Below are 20923 nucleotides of genomic sequence, written 5' to 3' on the forward strand. Positions count from 1 at the left end.
TCTGCAAACCCAGCAAATAAGGGCTCTGTGGGTCCTGTGAGTGCAGCTCAGTATTTCCTGTGATGAACCCAGTTCAGAACTGTCATGAAAACAAAAGCCACAGGCCTTCTTTTGGAAGAATGTGGAGTTGACATTCATGTATTTGTGTCTTGCAACATCACAAGGTTAAATTATTACAACTGTAGTTCTAATTCCATAGACAAAGGCATGTCCTGAGAACAAAGGTTTCCCTGGCAGTGGAGACAAAATATTAAATATGGTCCATGATCCATGATCATCTGCCTTTCTTTTTGTTTTGTTTTGGTTTGGTTTTTCTGTTTTGTTTTTTAAAATATATCTTTATTGATTTTCAGAGAGAGGAAAGGAGGAGGAGAGAGAGATAGAAACATCAAAGATGAGAGAGTCATTGATTGAGCCCACAACCCGGGCATGTGCCCTGACCGGGAATCGAACCCTGATCGCCTGGATCCTAGGTCGATGCTCAACTGCTGAGCCACACCCGGCCCAGCCATCTGCCTTTCTACGAAACACCTTGATAGGCCTTAATCAAGGCAGTGGAAAACATTCTCTCTCCTTGATAAATCCTTCCCTCCTCACCTCTCTCTCTCTCTCTCTCTCACACACACACACACACACGATTTTTGTATACCAAATATTAGATATGAAATGTTGAGTCTACCCAGTCTCCAATTTCCATCAAGTTTCCAGCTTAAGTCAGTTGGAACTGATGAAGGGCTGCCCCTCCCTAGTGTTTGAGGTACTGTAATTCTAATTGCTGTGAAGCATTTAGTTTTATTGTGGATTAACCCTTTGAAGGCAACATGACTCCCTCAGCAAAGCTCCCCAGCACTTTTGGTAAATAAACTCCACTGAAAGGGAAACTGCAACTTTCACAGACATTTTATGAGCATTCATCTTTACAAAGAGCCATTTTCCAAAATGGATTCATCTAAGATTCTTTTATAACTATTACAACCACTGCATAGTTGTTCTTACTATTTGGGAGATAATGGACCTATTTGAGAATCTTGAATGAAACCAGTACAGAGCCCTTGACTTTACACACCTTTCTAAAGTAGAAACCCTCCTGCTCTCCATCCCTCCTACCTGTGGTCATGCCTGTGGTCAAGCTGATCATGTACTACCTGGTGGCAATGCAATGCTAAGATGGGTTCAGGGACACCTTTGGGAAGGAGGGGGCACTGTTTAACAGAGGCCTGCCTGTCAGAGGAAGGACTCAGCCAATCTTTCATGTCCAGAATTTCACCTACAGTTCGGGTTCTCAGACTGGTTTACAGACCTCCTAGCACTCATCCCAAAGTCTTAGAAGTAGTTTAAACAAAAAAGAAAAACACTTGGCCCCGGCCGGTGTGGCTCAGTTGGCTGAGAGTCATTCCATGTACCAAAAGGTTGCAGGTTTGACTCCCTGTCAGGGCACATGCCCAGGTTGCAGGCTTGATCCCTGGTAGGGGGTGTGCAAGACGCAGCCGGTAGATGTTATGTTCTCACATCGATGTTTCTGTCTCCTTTTCCTTTCTTCTCTCTCTAAAACTCAATAAAAAATCTTAAAAAAGAAAAAGAAAAACAGTCCCCATTCACATGGATACATTTAATAACATGAAAGTTGTGACAAAGAGGCAAAAACCTTAAATAACTTGGCACCCCTTTTACTCTGGACTATTGTGGGCAATGTACACACCACTAAAGGGGTAAAATCTCTTTGGAAAACAAGTAGGAAAAGGGCCAAATTTGATAAAAGAAACACAACAATTGCTGAAATATTGTAACATTTGTGAATTCCCTTCTCCCCACGTCTCAGTGGCTCCTGGAGGACTTCTGGCTGATGCTTCAGGAACAGACCCCTGAACCAGCCTCAGTTCCCCAAAGGAGCTTGTACAGAAGATTACAGGAAAGTCTCCTTTGTAGATTTTTTTTTGTTTGAAGAATGCAAAACATAAAAAGTGAAAGTCATCCTCCCCTGCCCAGAACACATTGAAATATAAGGATAATGACTCAGTGGGGCTTCAAAATTATATAGTGCTTTATACTTTTTAGAGCATTTTCACATACATTATTTCAATCAACTCATACAGCAATATTTGGCTTACAACTTAGACAGTAGAAACCACAGGATCTTGCCCAAGATCATACAGGTAGTGGGACAACTGGGGCTGGAACCCAGACTAGATGATTGGTCCAGCATTTCCACCGGGTCACTAAACAGGTCTCTGGCCCATTGTCACCCCCTCTGACGTCTTCTTGCTCCCCACAGCTCAGGCTGCTTGTCAGTTAGCAATGATATCTCACTGTAGATATAGATTGCAAAAGGAGAGAAAACACAAGTCCTTCTTTGACAAGCATATATAGAGATACAAAAATAAAGGTGGCATTCTTCTTGATTGCTTCTTTATAGATGTCTTTCCAAGATAAAAGGCCCTGTTGGGGACTAGCTCATTGACCTGATATTTCTATGTACACATAATACCCCTTAGTAGTAGCAGGGCCTTCACACCAGGAAATTATTTGCTAAATATTCCCCACTGTCTCACAATGTGGCCTGTCCATTTCTCCCAGATATAAAACATCTGGGCCAGCACAAAAAAACACAGCAAATTCAAAGAGATGTTTCCCAGATGTGCAGCTGTCCTCAAGAGTCTGTCACAGGGCCAGCTCTGGAGAGTCATATTTCCCAAGACCCTTTTCCAACTGCCTCTCATCGTAGCTTGTATGTGACTGAAGAAATTTCGAGGAGGTTGACCAGATAGCTGAATAGAGCACTGAGACAGTAGCTATGAAGTAGTAGCACTAGAGTGCACCCTTCAGGCGGCCCAAGCTATGAGGTCATGAGATGGTTTCCAAAATCCTGTTCACGGGAAGTGCGGCAGGACCCCCTTTCGGAGGGTTCAGTCAGGTGAAGGACTTCCCAGGAAGGCTGCCACCTTTGGTGTGGGGTGCATTCTTCTTTGTCCTGTGTGACACCTGGGCACACCACGGAGCCTTTGGCTTTAGGAGAAACGACCTGCAGAAATGCTGCTCATACCAATTCTGTCTTAGGAACAGTCACCAGCTCCACAGGCTTGTTTCGGAAGGTAACTGGGAGAAAAGCTCGTTCCATGCCAGGCTTAGAAAACTCTGGAAAAATACTCTGTTGTTTGGCAAACTTCTGAAAAATAAAATAAAAGAGATAAGTGAGAAGTGAACAATGGGAGAAATGTATCAGTTGTCACCTCAATTTAAAGTCCATTCACTAAGGGCTGCTTGGATAGCCCATTGTAGAAGCCCTCGTTTTACCAGCTCCTCCCTCACTCACCCTACACTGGGCTTGCACTATTTCACTACTGTCTCTAAACTCTGACCAGGAGATGCACTGGTTACAGACTGGGGTCATTTCAGGCCCCTACTGTTACCTGCACGGAAAAATCAGTGCCCACAGAAACAAGCATTTGCAACAAGAAACTAAAGTCACTCACTTTTTAAACTTACTGCCCAGTAATTTTAATGATCTTATGTGCCAATAACTTTAAGGACTAAATTACAAGCTCCTCGAGAACAAGAACTATGTGTCACACCTCTATATCTCCTACAGTGCCGAGCTTAGTGCCTTGTACACAGTAGGTGCTCACTGGAGTCTTTTAGCTGATTAATGTCTAAAATAACACCCAGAGAGATGAGTACATGGCCAGAGAGGCAAGTAAGTGGATAAAGGGACTCAATCAGTGACAAAAAAGAGCCTTGGCGTAGCTCCTGGGTGAGATCTGCCCTGTCCCTAAGTAGCCAACACTTCTTGATGGTATCGAGACATACGGGAAAGATCACTTCCTTGTGGGTCAGGCCCAGAGCTGGCCACTCCCCAACCTCGGTCAACCCAGGGGAGCAGCTATGCAGAAGGAGGCTCAGAGTCTTCAAGCTGGAGCTTACTGCCAATAGCTCAAAGGCATGTCAAGGATGCCTAAGCACTAGCCGGCCACCTTCTGCCACAGAACACTCTCTGTGCACCCCACTGCTCCTGCTTCTCAGGGTTAATTCTCAAAAAGTGAGTGGAAGTAACAAAATACAAGGAAAGAAGCCCTAAGAGAAAATAGTTCAAGGGCGGGTGAAGGACATGGATCTTTTCCTGGGTGGCTGTGCTGCTCACTTGCCTACAAGAAGAACACTGTCTCTGTCCCAGCTGGGGAATGGTCGGTGTGGTACTTCCTACCACTGTAACTACAAGGCCTTCTGGCACTTTAGTAGGATCCTTTGGCATTTCTCAAATATCCTTCACATATCCTACCTCATGTCTCGTCTCAGGGCTCTGTGCAGAGCCACAGGACAAAAAACAAGCTGGGAGCTTGCTGTAAAGATTCTCAGTAAGTCCATCTCTCTCTGTTATTAAATGACTCACTCACACTATCTGCAAACCATTCGGACTGGTGCCCAGCTGATCTTTTAATAAGAGATGTCTTAAGAAGATACTTACACAAGTGAAAATGATGAGTGCTAAGTAGAAAACCACCAAAGCCAACAGCAGTACAATCTCAGCTCTGTATTTCTTAAAAGTCACTTCTTTGTGGTCCTTATGGCATCCTTAAAAAACACGTAAGTGAAATATGAAGCCGTTTAACAGGACTTTTTCTACCATAATAAAAAGCTAAGATGCTTTGTTCCTGCTTTTTAAGCATTGTATCCCATTCCTGTCCTCACAGTAACGACAACCAGGGACGGTGGCGGCAGCCAGCGCTCACCCTCACTCCGTACCCAGCGGTGTGCAACGGGACTGACACACAGCATCTCACTGAGTCATCTGAGACCAGTCTGACTATCCCATTTTACAGATAAAGGAGTCGAGGCTCAGAGAGGCTGAGGGACTAAGGCAGGTGACAGAGTCAAGAGTCTGGTCCAGACTTATCTTGCTGCCCATCTGCCTCCATTTCAAATATCCAGGGTTCCTGGCTTTTAATTCACCTTTATACCAGCGGAACCCCCATTTGTTGACCCGAACATACTCTATCTTCATCGTGTTGTGTAGGACGCTAGTGTCCTGGCATCAGGAGGATTGCGGGACTACGAAATGAGGTAGCAAACTCCCCAGCTATTGTTGAATAAGTAGATACACTCTTGGAAAGTTGTTAAAGCTCTTCCACCAAGGCTGAGAGCAAGGGTGGCCCACAGAACAGCTCCCCAAGGGGTCCTTAAAGGCTGCGGCTGCAGCACTCTGGGAGCGCGAGTAAGGCGTTCAGCCCAGGGGGGGACATGGCGGAGACAGTCTCTCCCCTCAGCATGGCATCCAATGTGCTCTTTGTTTGGAAAGCAAGGTTGCTAACTGAGTCTGCCTGAAGGCCAGGCAGAAGTAGGTGGAGTGGGGGCTCTTCCCAGGGACCACAGATGGGCTGCAAGAAAACTGTCGAGCCCTAAAACTGGATTTAAAAGTTAGCGCAGTAGTCGAGGGATGAACTCTCACAGGAATCTGTGACTCAAGGTAGACGGCCATTGTCCTAATGCTTCCTAATATTTATTGGGCACTCGGTCTACCTCAGGCACTGTACTAGGCATTTTAGTGCAATGTCTCATTTAACCTTTACAACAAGCCTATGTTGTAGAAATTATTACCCCCATTTTAGAGACGAGAGAACTAAAGCCTAGAGTTGATTAGAGATTTGTCCAAGACCACATGCTAACAAACAGTATAACTAATATCTGAACCAGGTCTAAGTGACTCTAGAGTCTGACCATGTAACTTCTGGGCAACTTTCAGGCTTTTCAAGAGGAAAGAAAAGAAAATCAGCTTTTTCTTTCATTTCATCTCTGCTCTTCCCTGCCAGGTTGCTCTCACTTCTAATTCAAGTGAATAATATTCATTGAGAGCCTACTATGAGCCAGAAAAGCAGAAAATAAAGCAGAGACTATGGCGTGTCAGGTGTAGTAAGTTCTACAAAGATGAACAAAGCAGGGTAAAGGGCTAGAGACTGAGAAGGATTATAAGGGTGTGTGTGTGTGTGTGTGTGTGTGTGTGTGTGTGAGAGAGAGAGAGAGAGAGAGAGAGAGAGAGAGAGAGAGAGAGAGAGAGAGAGAGACAGTGAACCAAGTCTAAACACTGACCAATAAACAGTGATTGTGTTCTTGGGATTATCAGAATATTTTCTTGAGTCAAATACATGACAGGAAAAAGTAGTTATTGTAAAAAATCAGGGACTCTGACAACAACGTATTTGTCATTTCAAGCCTGAGCCACTAACAAGAATTAGGGAAAAGTCAAATGGAAGATATATTTTAAGCTACATAAAAAAGTTAACAAAAAATCCAAGGATATAATCCTTGTCTTGACACTCAATTCTTGGAGCAAAAATGTGTACCTGTCACAGGAACGTTACTGCCTTGCTGGACTCTTTGGCCTGGGTTGAGTTATTGGGAATGTCAACCTCCCTAATGTGAGGGAAGTGCCCGTCTCATGTTAAAAAGGTGGAACAGGAAGAAACTACCTTAGGCCAGGTTACAAGACCCCAAATGAGCAGAAAATTATAGTTATCTGGTGTTCGGGGGCCACACAATTTTTCTGTCTCCCAAAAATTAGACTTAGACACTTCCTCTTTGCTACGAAGGCCTCTTTCAGGACTAAACAACAGCCAGGCTGGTCGTTTGACTGCAGTTGGCACCTCCCCCAGGCAGGCTGGGTGCATCTGTCCTTATTTACAGAGAAAAGAACAAGTTACAGCATTCTTGCAGGATTTAGCTTTCTGGGACAGATGTGATCCCGAGCTTCTGACTCACGCTCCAGGGGAGACGGTCAACTTTAGGACCTACAGAAAGCGCGTGGGCATTTTGCAAGAAGAAAGCAAGTGCAGCAGAGCCCTCACCTGTCACTCTCAGGATCACTATGCCGCTTTGGTTTCTCTGCCCTCCAGGCCCCTCCAGGGTGCATTTGTATGTGCCCGAGCTGCAGCTGGTAGTGTTTCGGATCTTCAGGGAATACAGCCCTTCACTGGGGGGCTCTAGAGGGGCCTTCTGCTCCATCTGGTGATAGTTCTGCAGAGCTTCCTGGAGCACTTCTATCTTCTCCTCACCGTTCTCTGTAAGCTGTTAAAAAAAAGAATCCTATTGAAGCATGCTCTACTCACAGACCTGCAAGCACTGAGCCTCCGCACCAGGGTGCTACCTCTCGTTTTCATGAAATCCATGCCCTCACATTTTTTTAAAACAAGATACTGTGTGGGTGTGTGACCTTCGGGGGAAGAGGAGAGAATCTATGACAATTCTTTAAAGCTCTGTTTCTTTTGGAATTAGATCAGAACTGCATTTTATGATCCTTCCTATCCCATCTACCCTACATGAAAGAGTGTTGCTGTTGCTGCTAATGATGTGTTGACGAAGATGATCTGATGAAGTGGGTAAATCACTCTGAATCAAATTTTGTTGCTGGTTGTTTTCTATTAAATGTCCTCCTGTGCTCTTCAGACACCAACTCACCCATTGATTCTTATTTTTGTATCCCAGACTTTTATTTGGAAATGTTCCTAAATCTGTTAAGATCACTGCCAGACAACTAACTCAACAAAAAGCACAGAGATGCAGAAGAGTAATGCCTCCCATAAACGGCCACCTTGCTTTCCAAAGGCTGTGAATCTGTGTGGTCATCTGTGACATCACAGGAGGTACCACATTTGCTCTCTACTGAAGTAGGAAGACAGGTGACAGGAGTGCCATACGGAGATTCTGTGTCAGACCACTTGGTCATATCAAGACACACATGAAAGGACAGCGACAGCTTAAATCACTGGACAAGCCAGCCTGATAGGGCGGAGATGCCAAATTTCGCCAAACTAATCTGGCTGATTTTCTTTCCCTGAACTATCTTTGTGATTAATTGCTGGGATCTCTTTATCATCTCCTACTTCAGAGATTAGGCACGTGCCACATTCACCATCAATTCTCTTTCCCCCCAGATATACCTTTCATTTGTCTAATTAACTTGCCCGTCCATCCTCCAGTGAAATGTTTTAAAGCTTCTAAAATAGACTTAAACAAGCAGTAAGGTGAATCGCTGTGTTCTGAGCCTGGGCAGCCCTAGCCCTATGCTGAGTGGCTGGGACCAGCAGGAGCCTGGAACTCAGTGGCATTTTCTATCTGTCCCTAGTATTGTGACAGCACCAAAGAGCCACCTGAGGGTAAAATACAATGAGAGCAGGCTTCACTGCCACTGTCTCTGCCCACACCTGCCAATGTTCATCCCCCATTCTAGGGGCACCTATAGCTCCTCTCCTTCTCAAAAGGGAATCTATTCATGGAAAAAAAACAAGGGATCAGAGAAAACACACACACACACACACACACACCTTCAGTGAACACGCTACGAAGTCATCAGAAAGCTCCGGTCCCACTTCCACAGCCTTTGGGTGTAGTTAGCATTCCCGTGGAGTGGGCTGCAGAGACATCTGGTGGCAGATTTATGGCTCCTGCAAGGAGCCCTGCTCCATTCACTGCTAGCGCGGGGCTGCTAAGACTAACGGCTTTTCTCAGGCCGAGTCTATGAACGTAAATCCCGTTTCTTAACAGTCCTTCTTGTGTTGAAAGGTTTCTTCCTAAATAATCAAGGATCTACAGACTGGGGCCTTTAAGTGTTCAAAAATGAAACAAAGAAAAAAAGGAGGCGTGGCCAAGGGACCTTAGAAAAAAATAAGGTGTCCAACAGATTCTAGAACCATATAATATAGGCCAATTCTTCCCCTTTCAGGGCTAATAAAACCACAAGCTAAGGCCTCATCATGTGCCCACACCTGTCCCGCCGTGGGGCCTGCAGAGGTGCCCCCTCCCACCAGAGCTTCAGATGGGCCAGGTGCCCAGCACCATCCACGGGCCACCTGTTCCGAGACTCCCCACTCCCACCTCCAGTTTGAACTAATCAAGTCAGCCTATCTCTGCAATCTCCACGGTGGTATCTTTTCAAACTTAACCTCCAAATGCGTTCAACTCAGATTTCTTTCTAACAGATTTCACCGGAACTCTTGTTTTGCTAGAAATCTCTGCATCTGGAGAGAGGGAAACTCGCTGGAACAATCATTTTGAGGTTATCTGCCTCTGGTTTTCTCCTGGGGCCCTCCTCTCCCATCCAGTGACCCCCTCCCTCAGCTCAGAAAGGCCCACCTGAAAGTCAAGATCAAAACTTCCAACCCTCTGGAGTTGGTGGAAACAAACTGTTGCGGTTATTTACATCACCATGCTGGCTGCTGGGAACCTCCGAGTAAGTATGCCCAGCTGATCAGAACTGGCCGGCAGTGGCCTTCTGCCTGCATGCAGAAGAGAATTCATCTCGAACATCAGCAGTAACAATAATAAGTAATTTATTGGATGGTCAGATTTCCATGGGCCTCTAGTTATTTCCAAATAGCAAAACAAAGGCAGGGTGAGATCATGAGAAGGACAGAAAGAAGAAATAGGGAAAAGCAGAACAGAGGAACCCCAAGGCGACCTGCAGCATTTTGATGTCCTGAGCCACCACAGCCATCTATGGGATCATGACAAAGCATCTCAACTCTCATGGGGCCATCTTCCAAATGCCCCTTCCTGAGTCTTCCTGAAAGACCCACAGAACAAGGAAAACTGCTGGCTTCACCTGGGAACCCTTGCCACAGTAACAAACAGCTCTCTCTGCCTGATAACTCGATCCAACAAAAGGAACCTGTAAATTCAATTTCATAACCCTCCTCTGGCGTCAAACTGCGGGTCTAGACAATGCCTATTCCCTTTCTTTTTGTTATTCTAAGATACGCCTTTGTGGATGAAAAGGGGCCACATGCTAAACTTGACAAGCTGGGGGGGGGGGGGGAACCTGTGTTGCGGCCTTACAGTCTCAGAGAATGAAAGTAGCCACATAGGATGGTCTGAACATGAAGATTCCTGCCTAAGAGCTGGTCACAGCAGGTAGTCAAGTCCTAGGCCTATAGCTTCCTTCACCAAAGCCAACCTTTACCTTCACTGAGCCCGCCTATTATCTTTTTGCATCTTAAAGATAGCATACCTTTGAAATGTCAGATTAATCTCCTTTTCCAGATCCCTCAGGGCACAATCTCCCACCACAGCAGGAGACCACAGAACCCCTCATTGTTATCTTGGTCCCCACATACCATCTCTGTGTACTAACTGTCCTGTACTCAACAATGAAAAAGTAGTATGTGTTTCTAAATTTTGCCTTTTTAGCCAATCCCAGAGATTCCACCCCCCACCTCACCTCACCAGTACCCCCCACCCTCCACCCCGCTTTGCTTTCTCCCGCCCCCTTAATCTACCATCAACGAATTTCATGTAACCCTCCTTACGTCCCCTCCTTTGATTCTAATGTATAAAATAAGCTGCAAAACTGCCATTCTCCAGAGCATTTTTTCAACCCGTTGAGATTTTGCTTCCAGGCAATTGTCATCAGTTTGGCTCAAATAAACTCATAAAAATTCTCTATAGGTTTGGACGTGTCTTGTGTCGACACCTTCTCATGTGACGCCATCTGGGGAACGTGGGACTTGCCCACAGCCGCAAACACAGTGGTAGTGTTTATGTTAACACCGCATGTTGAAAGCGGGAGCGGGGCGCTAGCAGCACCGAGAGGCTCTGGATGTAAAAGTTCAAATCCTTGCATTCGGCCCTGTGCGGAGCAGCTGTCACACTGTCACACTGCGGTGCGGTCCCTGTGGCGGGGGCAGTGGTGTCTAAGACCCGGAGGAGAATTTCAGCGGGAGGACGACAGGGTAACAGCCAAGGCCCATCCTCAACTTTGCTTTGTTTTATGAATTCTTATAAACATTTAAGCTGGCTCCAAATCAACCACTGGCAAGAACGGCTCTTTAAACACTCCGAATCTAAAAGGGCTTCACTGCCTGTCTGCAGAAGCATTAGAGGAAATAGGAGTTTATGCCGAAAGGAGCCCTCGGTGCACTCGCGGCCGAGAGTAGCTGGCGGGAATGAGCTGCCGCCCGCTTCGCCACGCTAGTCACGGCGTGCCAGGCCGCGCCACGATCGGCCAGGTGAACGCCTCCAACACTCAGCCCAGCTACGTTTCACTGACCCCGCTCGCGGCACTAACTCTCATGCTGACCAGTCGGGGCCAACTAAGGGACATCTCGTTTTCAGAAAGCCCACGGACCTCGGACTTGTCTCAAGGCCTCCAGTTTGACTCAATTATTTAAATACCATATTCTTTCTCTAACACTGCAATTTGACCATAAGGAAACCATGAGCCCTATATTAAAATTAAAACTAAATTTCTTTAATTTGCGGAATACTAAATCAATCAAATACAAGTACTAATTTTAAGGACATGTAAATTAAGCTTTTAAAAAAAAAAATCATAGACAAATTTAAACTAGAATAAAAGAAATCAAATAAATAGTTAAATATGGCTGAAAATGAACCAATATTTAGTAAAAAAAAAAAAAAAAAAAACAAAAAAAAACAAAGCTTTATTGTATAAAGTGTTTTTTTAAGTTTACACCATTTTGTCCAAATATATGCTAACCTTCTGGATTACTTAACTTGAATATGAGGGCTACACTTCCATTCCTATGACAAAGAAAGAATTTTGATCACAGACCTGAAATCCAAATTTACTATACATAAGATCCATTAAGAATGTGATAGGAAACTAACTATAAGAAAAGGAAGAGGTTTTTTAAGGGGCAGTGTGTGTGTGTGTGTGTGTATGTATATACATATACATGTAAATATTTAATTCAACAATTTTGATTAAATATATTTAAAGGTATGGACCTGAAGTCTTTAAAAGTGGTATTAAATTAATCTGATATATTCCAATCACATTGAACAGCTTTTTTTTATTGCATTTCTCATGCACTAACATTCATGTACCTTGGTTTCTGACTCAATTAAAGTGCCAATATAATCACCATTCATCATAAAAACAGCTCTTTATAACGTGCAAAATAGTTTGGCTTGGAGGCTGATGTCATAATGAGGGTAGAATGTATGCACATTAACATCGTTTTTTTCTAAGTGTAGTTTCATTGGGAAAATGATTTTCTACTTTAAATTTACTGGATCTAACAGAGTTGAATTTATGGCTGTTAACAGAGTCACAACTATGGCAGAGGCAGCATAATTAAGAACACAGATTTTGGACCTGGAACCAAACCCAGCCCTACCACGAGGTCTTCTATTGGCCAACTCGCCGGACAGCTCTCAGGCTTCCTTTGCTCCACAGAGATGTGGGGTTAGGTGGTAATTATATCTCAGTGTTGATGTAAAGATACCTGGGTTGATGGAGGTGGACACAGGGCATAGTATCCATCATACAGAAAGCCCTGAAGACGTTTCTAGTCTCTTTTCTTCATATAGCCAAGGTTTCATTCAGCATTCTAAAAACTTTCCTGCACATAGGAAATATTCAAAAAGTGGTTGCTGAATGAAAAAACGAATTTTAGATACAATGAGAAAATTACAAAGGCACTGGCCTTGGAGTCAGCAGGCCTGAAGTCAAGCCCCAGCTTCTCCGTCAGTCAGCTGGGTCACTTGCTAAATCACTTCCCCTGTGAGTGATTTCCTCATTTGGCACTACCTTACTTTACCTTATAGGGTTATTTTACAAATCAAATCAGCAAGCACACAGAAGTGCTTTATAACTGATAATGTTGGTAGAAATGATCTCTGATAGCTTTCCACTCCATCTCCTTCATTCAGTCATTCCTTACTGTTGACACTTCCACTTTCCTCTTCGGCAAAGTTTTCTATGAGTCCTAATCTCTGCTTTAGGAAGAAATTATTTTTCTACTCACAACGTCTCTAAAATACCCACAACACTCTGAATTTTCTAAACCACCATCATAAGGTGCCAAAAGCCCTTTGAAGGTAATGTTAGACCATTCACTGTTCATGCCACCATCCTTCTTCAGTAAGTATCTGTGGGTCCGGCTGGACCTGGTAGGGTGCCCTTACAGCTGAGGTCATGTCCTCCAATCGGGCACCATGTCCGGTTCCTGAGGAGGCACACTTAGCTCAAACCCAATATCTGTGACCAGATAAACATGTTCTGAGGGACGTAAGACTCAATCAAAGCCACTTAAGTATCATCAGACATTCGCTGAAATATTAAAAGAAAGGTGAAATCTTCTCCTTTGCACTTGATCCTAGGAGGACCTACAAATCTGCAGTTATCAGCTACTATATCACTGCCATGTGGAGGCTGATATGAAACCCACATGAGGAAGGAAGAGTTGAGAGACAGAAAGAGAAGAAGCCCTGAGGATATTCATAAGCCTCTAAATCTAGCTGTTATTTGTTTCCTAAAGCTGCCATAACCAAGTACCACAAACTGAGTGACTTAAAACAACAAATATTTATTCTTTCACAGTTCTGGAGTCCAAAAGTCAAAAATCAAGGTGTTGGCAGGGCCCTGCTATATCTGGGGACTCTAGGAGAGAGTGTTTCATGGCTCACGCTTAGTTTCTGGTGTTGCTGGAAATTCTTGGCATTCCTCGGTTTGTAGACAGATCACTCCAGCCTCTGTCTCATCTTTACCTTGTGCTCTCCTTGTGTGTCTGTGTCTGTTTTCTCTTCTTTTAAAGACACCAGTCACTGGATTAGGACCCAGCCTAATCAAAGTGTGACGTCACTTTAACTTGATTACATCTGAAAAAACCTTACTTCCAAATAAGGTCACATTCACAAATATCAGGGATTAAGACCTAGAACATATCTTTTTGTGGGACACCAACCCACAACACCAGCTATAACTGAAGTATAAACGACACTTTGATATTTAGATTGTTTCTGAAATTTCAATTCTATAAACCAATCTATTCCCTTTTCTTTAAGGTAGTTTTGATCAAATTCTAATCCTTCACAAATGAAAAACTCCTCACTGATAGGGACAGCTGGCACCGCCCTATAAATGAATGTGGCACATAGGGGGCTATCTCCACATGGCTCCAGCCTCTAGGCCAATCCTGTGGCAGCCCTCTGACTCAATATCTCCCACTCCTCAGGGAATGAGACACCAGGGTCCGATTTCATTCAGAAACTTTGCTCTCTAGAACTGACCCAATGAGTCTGGGCCAAGGTGCATTTGAATTGTTTCTGGCAACTAACATCCATATTTTCCCATAAATTTTCCCAGCTGGACCCATAATCCTAGACAACTACCGGCTCTTCTGGAATCAGTCCTCTCGGAGAGCCAGTAGGAGAGCAAACAGGAGACCACCTGCTGCTCCAGGAAAAACAATTGATACCAATGAGCCCTGGGCTCTTCCATCCATCCCAGCACTACATGACACACAGGAATCTTACCCAAATATCCCAGTGCAGAAACAAAAATCAAAAATACGCTTACGGATGTAAAATAATTTTAGGGAAGTACTTTGGCCTAGGGACAGTCTGAGCTAAGGACTGCTGGCAGGAAATTTGGGGTCATCGCAGGAGTAACCAGGAAGGGATCATGGAAACAGTTTTAGGTGGAGGAACACTTTTTTTAGGTAAGTGAATCTCTTTTTAGCCCTGCCCTACATAAAACCTTCCCTTACGTCACTGAGACCTTCTTTCAACTTCCTCTTCTTTGTGTAGTGACATAGCCAAGTACAGAACTAAGAGAATCCAGTCCTCACGTGATTCAGAGTCCCCCTTTTACGCACAGAAAACAAGTGTGGGGATTTTTTTCTATTTAACTCTCAGCTGTCTTCTTCCTCTCTAGCCTCTTCCAAGCTAAAAGGTTTGAGGAACTTTGCTCTGTCTCATCACTGCTCAAAAACCTCAGCGATCCACCATTCTCATCTGGCTAAGGCTTCTATTGCCCTGTCTCAGGATGCCACATTCTGCCTTGCCCGCACTCCCGCAGAACCACGTGGACAGGCTGGCGACCAGGAGCGAAGGGACAATATATCCCATACATGTGTTCCAGTCTTACCGAGTTAACCTGATGGAAGTTTCATGCAGTGAAAGAATAAAGCCTCACTCTGAGATTCATCTTCCAGGCTGAATCAAATTCTGCCCTTCCCCACAAGAAATATGACATTTTTCAGTATGTCATCCTCTCTGCTTAAGAACTTTAAATAGCTCCTTGCTGTCGAAAGGATAAAGTTTAAGCCCTTATAGTTTGGCATTCAAGGTTCTTCACAATCTGTTCCCAGCCCCCTGCTGTACAATTCTCCCCTCTAAATCACTAGCGACCCGTCGCTTCCCCCACATGTTTGTGGCTCCCTATGTCCATGCCTTTGCTCAAGATGGTCCTCTGCCTGAAGTTTCTTTCATGTTGATCTTGGGATGACCAATGCAGGCCCAGGACTTGGCACATATTTGGGACTTAGAAATATTAACTAAATAATGAAAGTGTAAATATGACAGACATCTGAAAACCAAATTGATGTCTTTCATAGTTTGGCCTAAAGTGAAGCCCGTAAAAATCATTCAACCAGGCCAAGTAGTATAGGTGCCAGTGGGGACAGGATTTTTCTTTGATGCTGATACATTGTTTTCATCTTTCAGTGCTTTGGTGCTTCTATATTTAATGTTCAAATGTTTCCTTCTTCCCCTAAAAACGTGTTTTTAAGTCTCTCTTACAACAGATGGCATTCTAAAATTAAGGAAGTACAGTGAGTGGCATCCATTGGCTCCTTCGTGGCTCCATCAGGGTCAGTGGCTGTAGAGAGTACATCCACCCAGACCATTCACCAATACTCTAGCCCCTCTAAGGCACTCTGGTCCTTAGTGCCCCCTTGCTTTGTGGCTCATTACGACACAAGATGATGGAGACAGAAAATATAACTCCACTGAATAGGAGATTGCAATGTAACATGGAAGACAGCTTCAGAATGAATGAAGAACAAAAAATACCTGCGTGGCGAAGTAGCCTCTTATAAGCCATTAACCGGCTCTCCCACAGACCCCTTGGTCCCCAAGTTATCCCCCATGATCTCCCACAGCTAGGACTCTTCTAAATGTTATAAACCTCAAGTCTGATCTATTCTCTGAAACCATAGTCTTACTTCTCCTTTCTCTCTTCCTTTGGAAATCTAAAAAGGACCCTGGTCTTGTGACACATCTCTGTCCTCACCCCCGCAGTGTCACCCAGAGATGAACTATACACCCTCTTTCGTTATGCATCAACACAGCTTGTCAGGGCTCCTGGCATAAGAGGTGGCACTACCTCTTCCTGATTAATAACCACTCATTATTACTAGTAGCAAGTATCATCCATCCCCAAACACTCCACCCAGTGTCATCCTCTCCCTCCAAAGCGAGTGCAGCTTCACTAGAGAGAGGGTGAACCAATGATGCTCAGCCTGAAGCACCGATGTAGCTCTTGGACGGCTGTTCTTACTCCTGGCAGATACGGGACTGTGCTATGTACCCTCTTCGGCAGAATCTAGCCCAAGGTCACAGCCAGTGGAAGAAAAAGGCCAGAGCCAAGTCTATTTGCAAATTTTCTCAAAATACCTGCCTGAACAACTGCAATCTATTCACAACTTTAAAAGCTACATTTAATGGATGTACTGTATTCAATTTTCTATGTCTTCTCAATCACTCCCTCTGTCTTAAAAAGTACAATATAGGAAGGAATACGAGGAGGACCCATTGTGGGACCCCAGAGAGGACACCCAGAGAGGAGGAAAGTAAAGTTGGGTTAACAAGAATTGAGCTATCTCTGCCTACTCTAGGCTCCACCTTTGAACCCCACCCCCCACCCCATGCATGCCTATATTAAGCCCCTTCCAGCCCCTCTCACTGTGCCTTCCTGACAGAGAGAAAATGAACACTGTTCTTCTCCCACTCACCCTAATGTTACAAACACTGACTGGACACCGTCTGCTTTGAGTCTTTTTGTAAAAGGCACATGATAAGAAACGCATGGCTTACACAGGTCCTTTGGTTAATCACAGGTGATCAGTACCGGCTGGACAGTGGCAGGATACTCCGTGGTGCTGGAGAACCGAGTGGTGAATGGAATTTTGAATTGTGAGTCATTATACCTGTAATTGTGATGTGTAGAAGGCCTGCAACAATGTGATTCAGTGCGGCGGGCAGTGAAAACCCGCATGTACTTGTCGAGCCGCAACCCGGGATTGTGCAAAGAGGTTTCACAAAGCACCCTAGTGACGATGCAGGAGGTGACGTGAGCTCGGCTGGCCACGGTCACCAGGTTTAAATTCCACACTTTATAGCTACCTCTCTGCATGGCTGAAATGTTTTATAAAAAACTTGGGGCGGGGCAGGAGGAATGACAGACACTAATTCTCTGTAAGACAAAGTATTTCAATATTTCACCACTGGCCTTATTTCCAGAACACTCTATCCATTTTTGTTGTATGAGAACAATCGATGCAAAAACAACAAATATCTACAGAATATGCTGAGACTTGTTAAAAAGTTGGACAATGCATATCATTTTCAAGGTATCTGATTAGTGTACTGGCATAGCATGGCTCTCTTATCCATCGCTACTCAATCACAGTTCACTTTCTTTAAAAAAATAACTATGGTATGAATTTTCAAAGACTGTATTCCATGGACCAAGAGAAAAAAAGAGAATGCCAAGAGACTGTTGTCTTTTTTTTTTTAGCATAGTTTTGAGAGGCATTCAGGGTAAATCATGCAGGAACCGCATACAATAAACAAGCACATACATTACAGAGTTACATCATCAGCTGACATCCAAGGAGAAGCCAAAGGTTAATTGCTATGGCTTACTGTATCATTCCAAGTGACCTCGTGCAAGAAGATTTAGCTTGACAACTGTTTGAACTTTCCAGTCTGAAATTTCATCTGCTTGTTTCTTGAGTACTTTCTCATTACTCCCCTGGGGATATTAATATTGTTTTCTTTTTTTTAATTACTCTCTAGAAAGACTGGTGGTTTCATGTTTTCCCCCTTCTTTAAAACTAAGTTCCTACCTGACTAGCCCAGGGACATTCATTTTCTTTACCTTAAGTCAGTGATTTTCAACCTTTTTCATCCCATGGCATGCATAAACTAATTACTAAAATTCTGCGGCACACCACGAAATACATTATATTTTTTGCCGATCTGACAAAAAAAAAATAGGTATAATTTTGATATGTTCACACCAGATGGCTACTGTGTTGGCTGCTGTCATTTTTTTCTTTGACAGCCTAAGGGAAAAGAGGTCCGTGCCCCTGGCTAAACAGTCAGGTGTTGCATGTTTTAAAGATTCTTGTGGCACACCGGCTGAAATCACTGCCTTAAGTAATTAAAGGAGAAAACAAACATCAGGATAGACCTTTAAGAGCTCAGGCTGTGGAGTCAGACGGCTTGATTCAGATTCCAGCTCACCATTTGGCCAGTTATGTGACAATGAGCAGGTTATTTCACTCCCGAGGGCTCAGTTTCCTCATCTCTAAGGCACAGATAATAGTAATGAGCTCTTGGGAGATCGACTGGAAGGACTGAAATAGCTAATACATGTAAATAGTTACCTCAGAGCTTAGCAGATGGCAAGCACTCAAATAATATGGGTTTAACACTATTTTTGTTTAAATAGTATTCTTTTTTAAAATCCTCACCCAAGGATATGTTTTTATTGATTTTAGAAAGAGGGGAAGGGAGGGGGAGGAGAGAGAGAGAAACATCAATTGGTTGCCTCCCGTAAGAGCCCCTGACAGGGGTTGGAACCCGAAACCTAGGTATGTGCTCTAACCAGGGATTGAGGCCACAGCCTTTTGGTGTATGGGACACTCCAACCAACTGAGCCACTGGGCCAGGGCTAAATAGTATTGTTTCTACAAGGGGGACAATTGGGAAATGTGTTCTCTGACTCCCTGGGAAAAAGGTGGAAACGAAGTAGGAATAATAACAAACCTACTTTCATACACAACTCTGTGCCCGAGGCTGCAGCACCATTTCCTCTGCACATAACTCACCAGCCTGAATTCACTGAGCACCTACCTTCGCAATTAACAGGGCAAACAGTGGGTGCCATTCAGAATACACAAAAGCAGTTGTGCAGCACTGTCTCCAGGGAACTGACAATCTGGTTAGGAGAGGACACACACACACACATGCACACGAGATAACTGTCTTATGCTGCCTTGTTAAATGGCCAGATGCATGTTCGGGTTCTTATAGCATCTTTTTTGCTGGGCAGAAAGAACCCTGCTTTGGCAGAAAGGGACAAATGCGCGGAGATTTGCTCCAAAGTAAGAGGGTAGATGAGTGACAGCTGCAGAATAAGGCTGGGATATCACACTCATTTGTTTTAAACTGGAGGCAGTAACCTCATTAAAGGAGGGGAACAAAGGACCAGTGACAGCAAACAGGGGTGCCTTGGCTTTGCAAGGCCACCAGAAGCGCAATCATAGAATCTGAAAATGTTCGTTGAGAGGAAACCTTAAAAAAAACCTCAATGTGACTCAATCCTCTCACAGTCGGGACAATGACGCTTGTTCTTACAGGTGTGGACACCTCTCAGGCACCTCCACGGGGGCCCTTCCCGCTGGACCTCTCAGGTCTGCCAGAGGGCGGGGAATTCAGGGGTAAGGGCGAGGCCAAGGGTATCCCCAAAAGGGGATGAGTGACGGATCACCACCACCTATGAAACAATCCTAAACCGCGTCCATCTCTCAGTTCTTCCTTTAAAATCGCTCCCACCCCAAACTGATGGGCATCACAGTCACAAAACACCAAAAATCAGAAATCCTGCTGTCCCACCTCCAAATCTGCCCCAGCCGCTTTCTCCCTGGCCTACCGGCCCAACCACAGGTGGCCTCCAGGATTAACCCTGCGAGGTCCTCTGCCTTCCCAAAGCGTCAGCGGGTCATTCTTCTCGGGCCACTTTTAGGCGCAGGGAAGGACTGAGGTCCTCGGGACACAGCCTAAGCCTGCCGCCACCGGGACGCGCGCGGAGTTGGGGCGAGGGTCTGGAGGCTTGCCCGACCCCCAGCCGCATAAGTCGTTCCCGGGCGGCCCACAGAGCCGACCACACCCCGGCCCGCGGGCATCTCGGCGCTTACCTTGGCCCAGGAGACGGTGTAGGGGACCCGCAGGTCCCGGGGGGCGGTGCAAGGCAAGTCCACAGTCTCTGAACAAGCCACGTTCACTTCCCGCGCTGCTGGCGCCAGGCTGCAGGCTGCAAGGGGGACAGAGACAGCGGCGTAAGCAAGCGGGGAAACGGGGTGTCGTGGGGAACCGGGGCGCGACAGGCGGTCTGGGGCCCTACCGCAGCTCAGGAGCAGGAGCTGGAGGCCGCGCGACATGGCTGGGGAGTGCGGGCTCGTGGCGCGCCGGCGCTGCGCCGCGCTCTTGTACCCGCGCGCCGGGACTTCCCCCCGCGCCGGCCCGGGGGAATCCCCAGGGGAGGGCCGAAGCCGCGGGCTGGCGCTTCCGGAGCCCGCAGCCGCCCGGGCGCCCCCGCGCCCCTCCGCGCCGCCCCCGAGCCGCCCCCGCGCCCCGCCGGGCGCCCCAGCGGCCCGCGCGCGCTCTCGCCCCCGTGCGCTCCCCGGGCCCCCCAGCGGCCCGCGCGCTCCCGCCCCGCGCGCCCCCCGGCCGGAGACGCCGCAGCTGCCGCGGGGCCGCGGCCACAGCCATCGCCGCGTCGCGCCCAGCGCTCGGGGCTTTGCACAGCGCGCTCGCTCGCACGCGTGACGGCGGCCCGCCGACCCGCAAACCAAGCGGGAGCGAGGCCAGCCGAGGTGAGAGCGGATTCGGGGAGGTCGCCCAGCCTGGCGGTGGCGTCAGGGTGAACCCAGGTCCGGGCCCCCAGATTCTGTGATACTCAAAAACTCGGGCTTCCCAACGGCCCCCGCCTTCTGGCGTAGGTTATCGGTCGGTATCCTGCAGCCTGCTCAAATTATTTCAACAGAGACTCTCTCCTGTTAAAATAAAAATTACACACAGAGAATTTGGAGAAAGACGAAAAAAATCTAGAAGAAAATAGAAATCACCTATAATCTATCCAGAAGTAACTGTTGGTAACGTTTGGAGTTTTTGCCTCCGTGAATGA

General features: G+C 45.9%; 1 protein-coding gene across 2 annotated transcripts; it reads right to left on the reverse strand.

Annotated features, from left to right (window-relative positions):
* Positions 1-2023: 2023 nt before the first annotated feature.
* CD83 (CD83 molecule) lies at positions 2024-20207 on the reverse strand. Of its 2 annotated transcripts, none has more exons than XM_016205480.2 (5): positions 20141-20207; positions 19935-20050; positions 6834-7053; positions 4460-4566; positions 2024-3160 (listed from the first exon to the last, which is right to left on the reverse strand). In XM_016205480.2, the coding sequence occupies exons 1-5, from the start codon at positions 20175-20177 to the stop codon at positions 3035-3037; spliced, it is 606 nt and encodes a 201-aa protein (XP_016060966.2). In that variant the 5' UTR covers positions 20178-20207; the 3' UTR covers positions 2024-3034. The 2 variants fall into 2 exon arrangements, with proteins under 2 accessions (XP_016060966.2, XP_016060959.2); XM_016205473.2 differs by having other exon boundaries at positions 2024-3163.
* Between the last annotated feature and the right edge of the window lie 716 nt (positions 20208-20923).

Source organism: Miniopterus natalensis, chromosome 9 (genome assembly GCF_054644295.1).
Source record: "Miniopterus natalensis isolate mMinNat1 chromosome 9, mMinNat1.hap1, whole genome shotgun sequence".
Lineage (NCBI taxonomy): Eukaryota > Metazoa > Chordata > Mammalia > Chiroptera > Miniopteridae > Miniopterus > Miniopterus natalensis.

Excerpts from the sequence above, each read along its gene's own strand:
- CD83 (XM_016205473.2), bottom strand. The coding sequence starts at position 20,177 with ATGTCGCGCGGCCTCCAGCTCCTGCTCCTGAGCTGCG. Across the intron at positions 20,051-20,140 it reads GCTCCTGCTCCTGAGCTGCG|CCTGCAGCCTGGCGCCAGCA; the intron begins GTAGGGCCCCAG and ends TCCCCCTTGCAG. Across the intron at positions 4,567-6,833 it reads AGTGATCCTGAGAGTGACAG|GATGCCATAAGGACCACAAA; the intron begins GTGAGGGCTCTG and ends GTGTTTTTTAAG.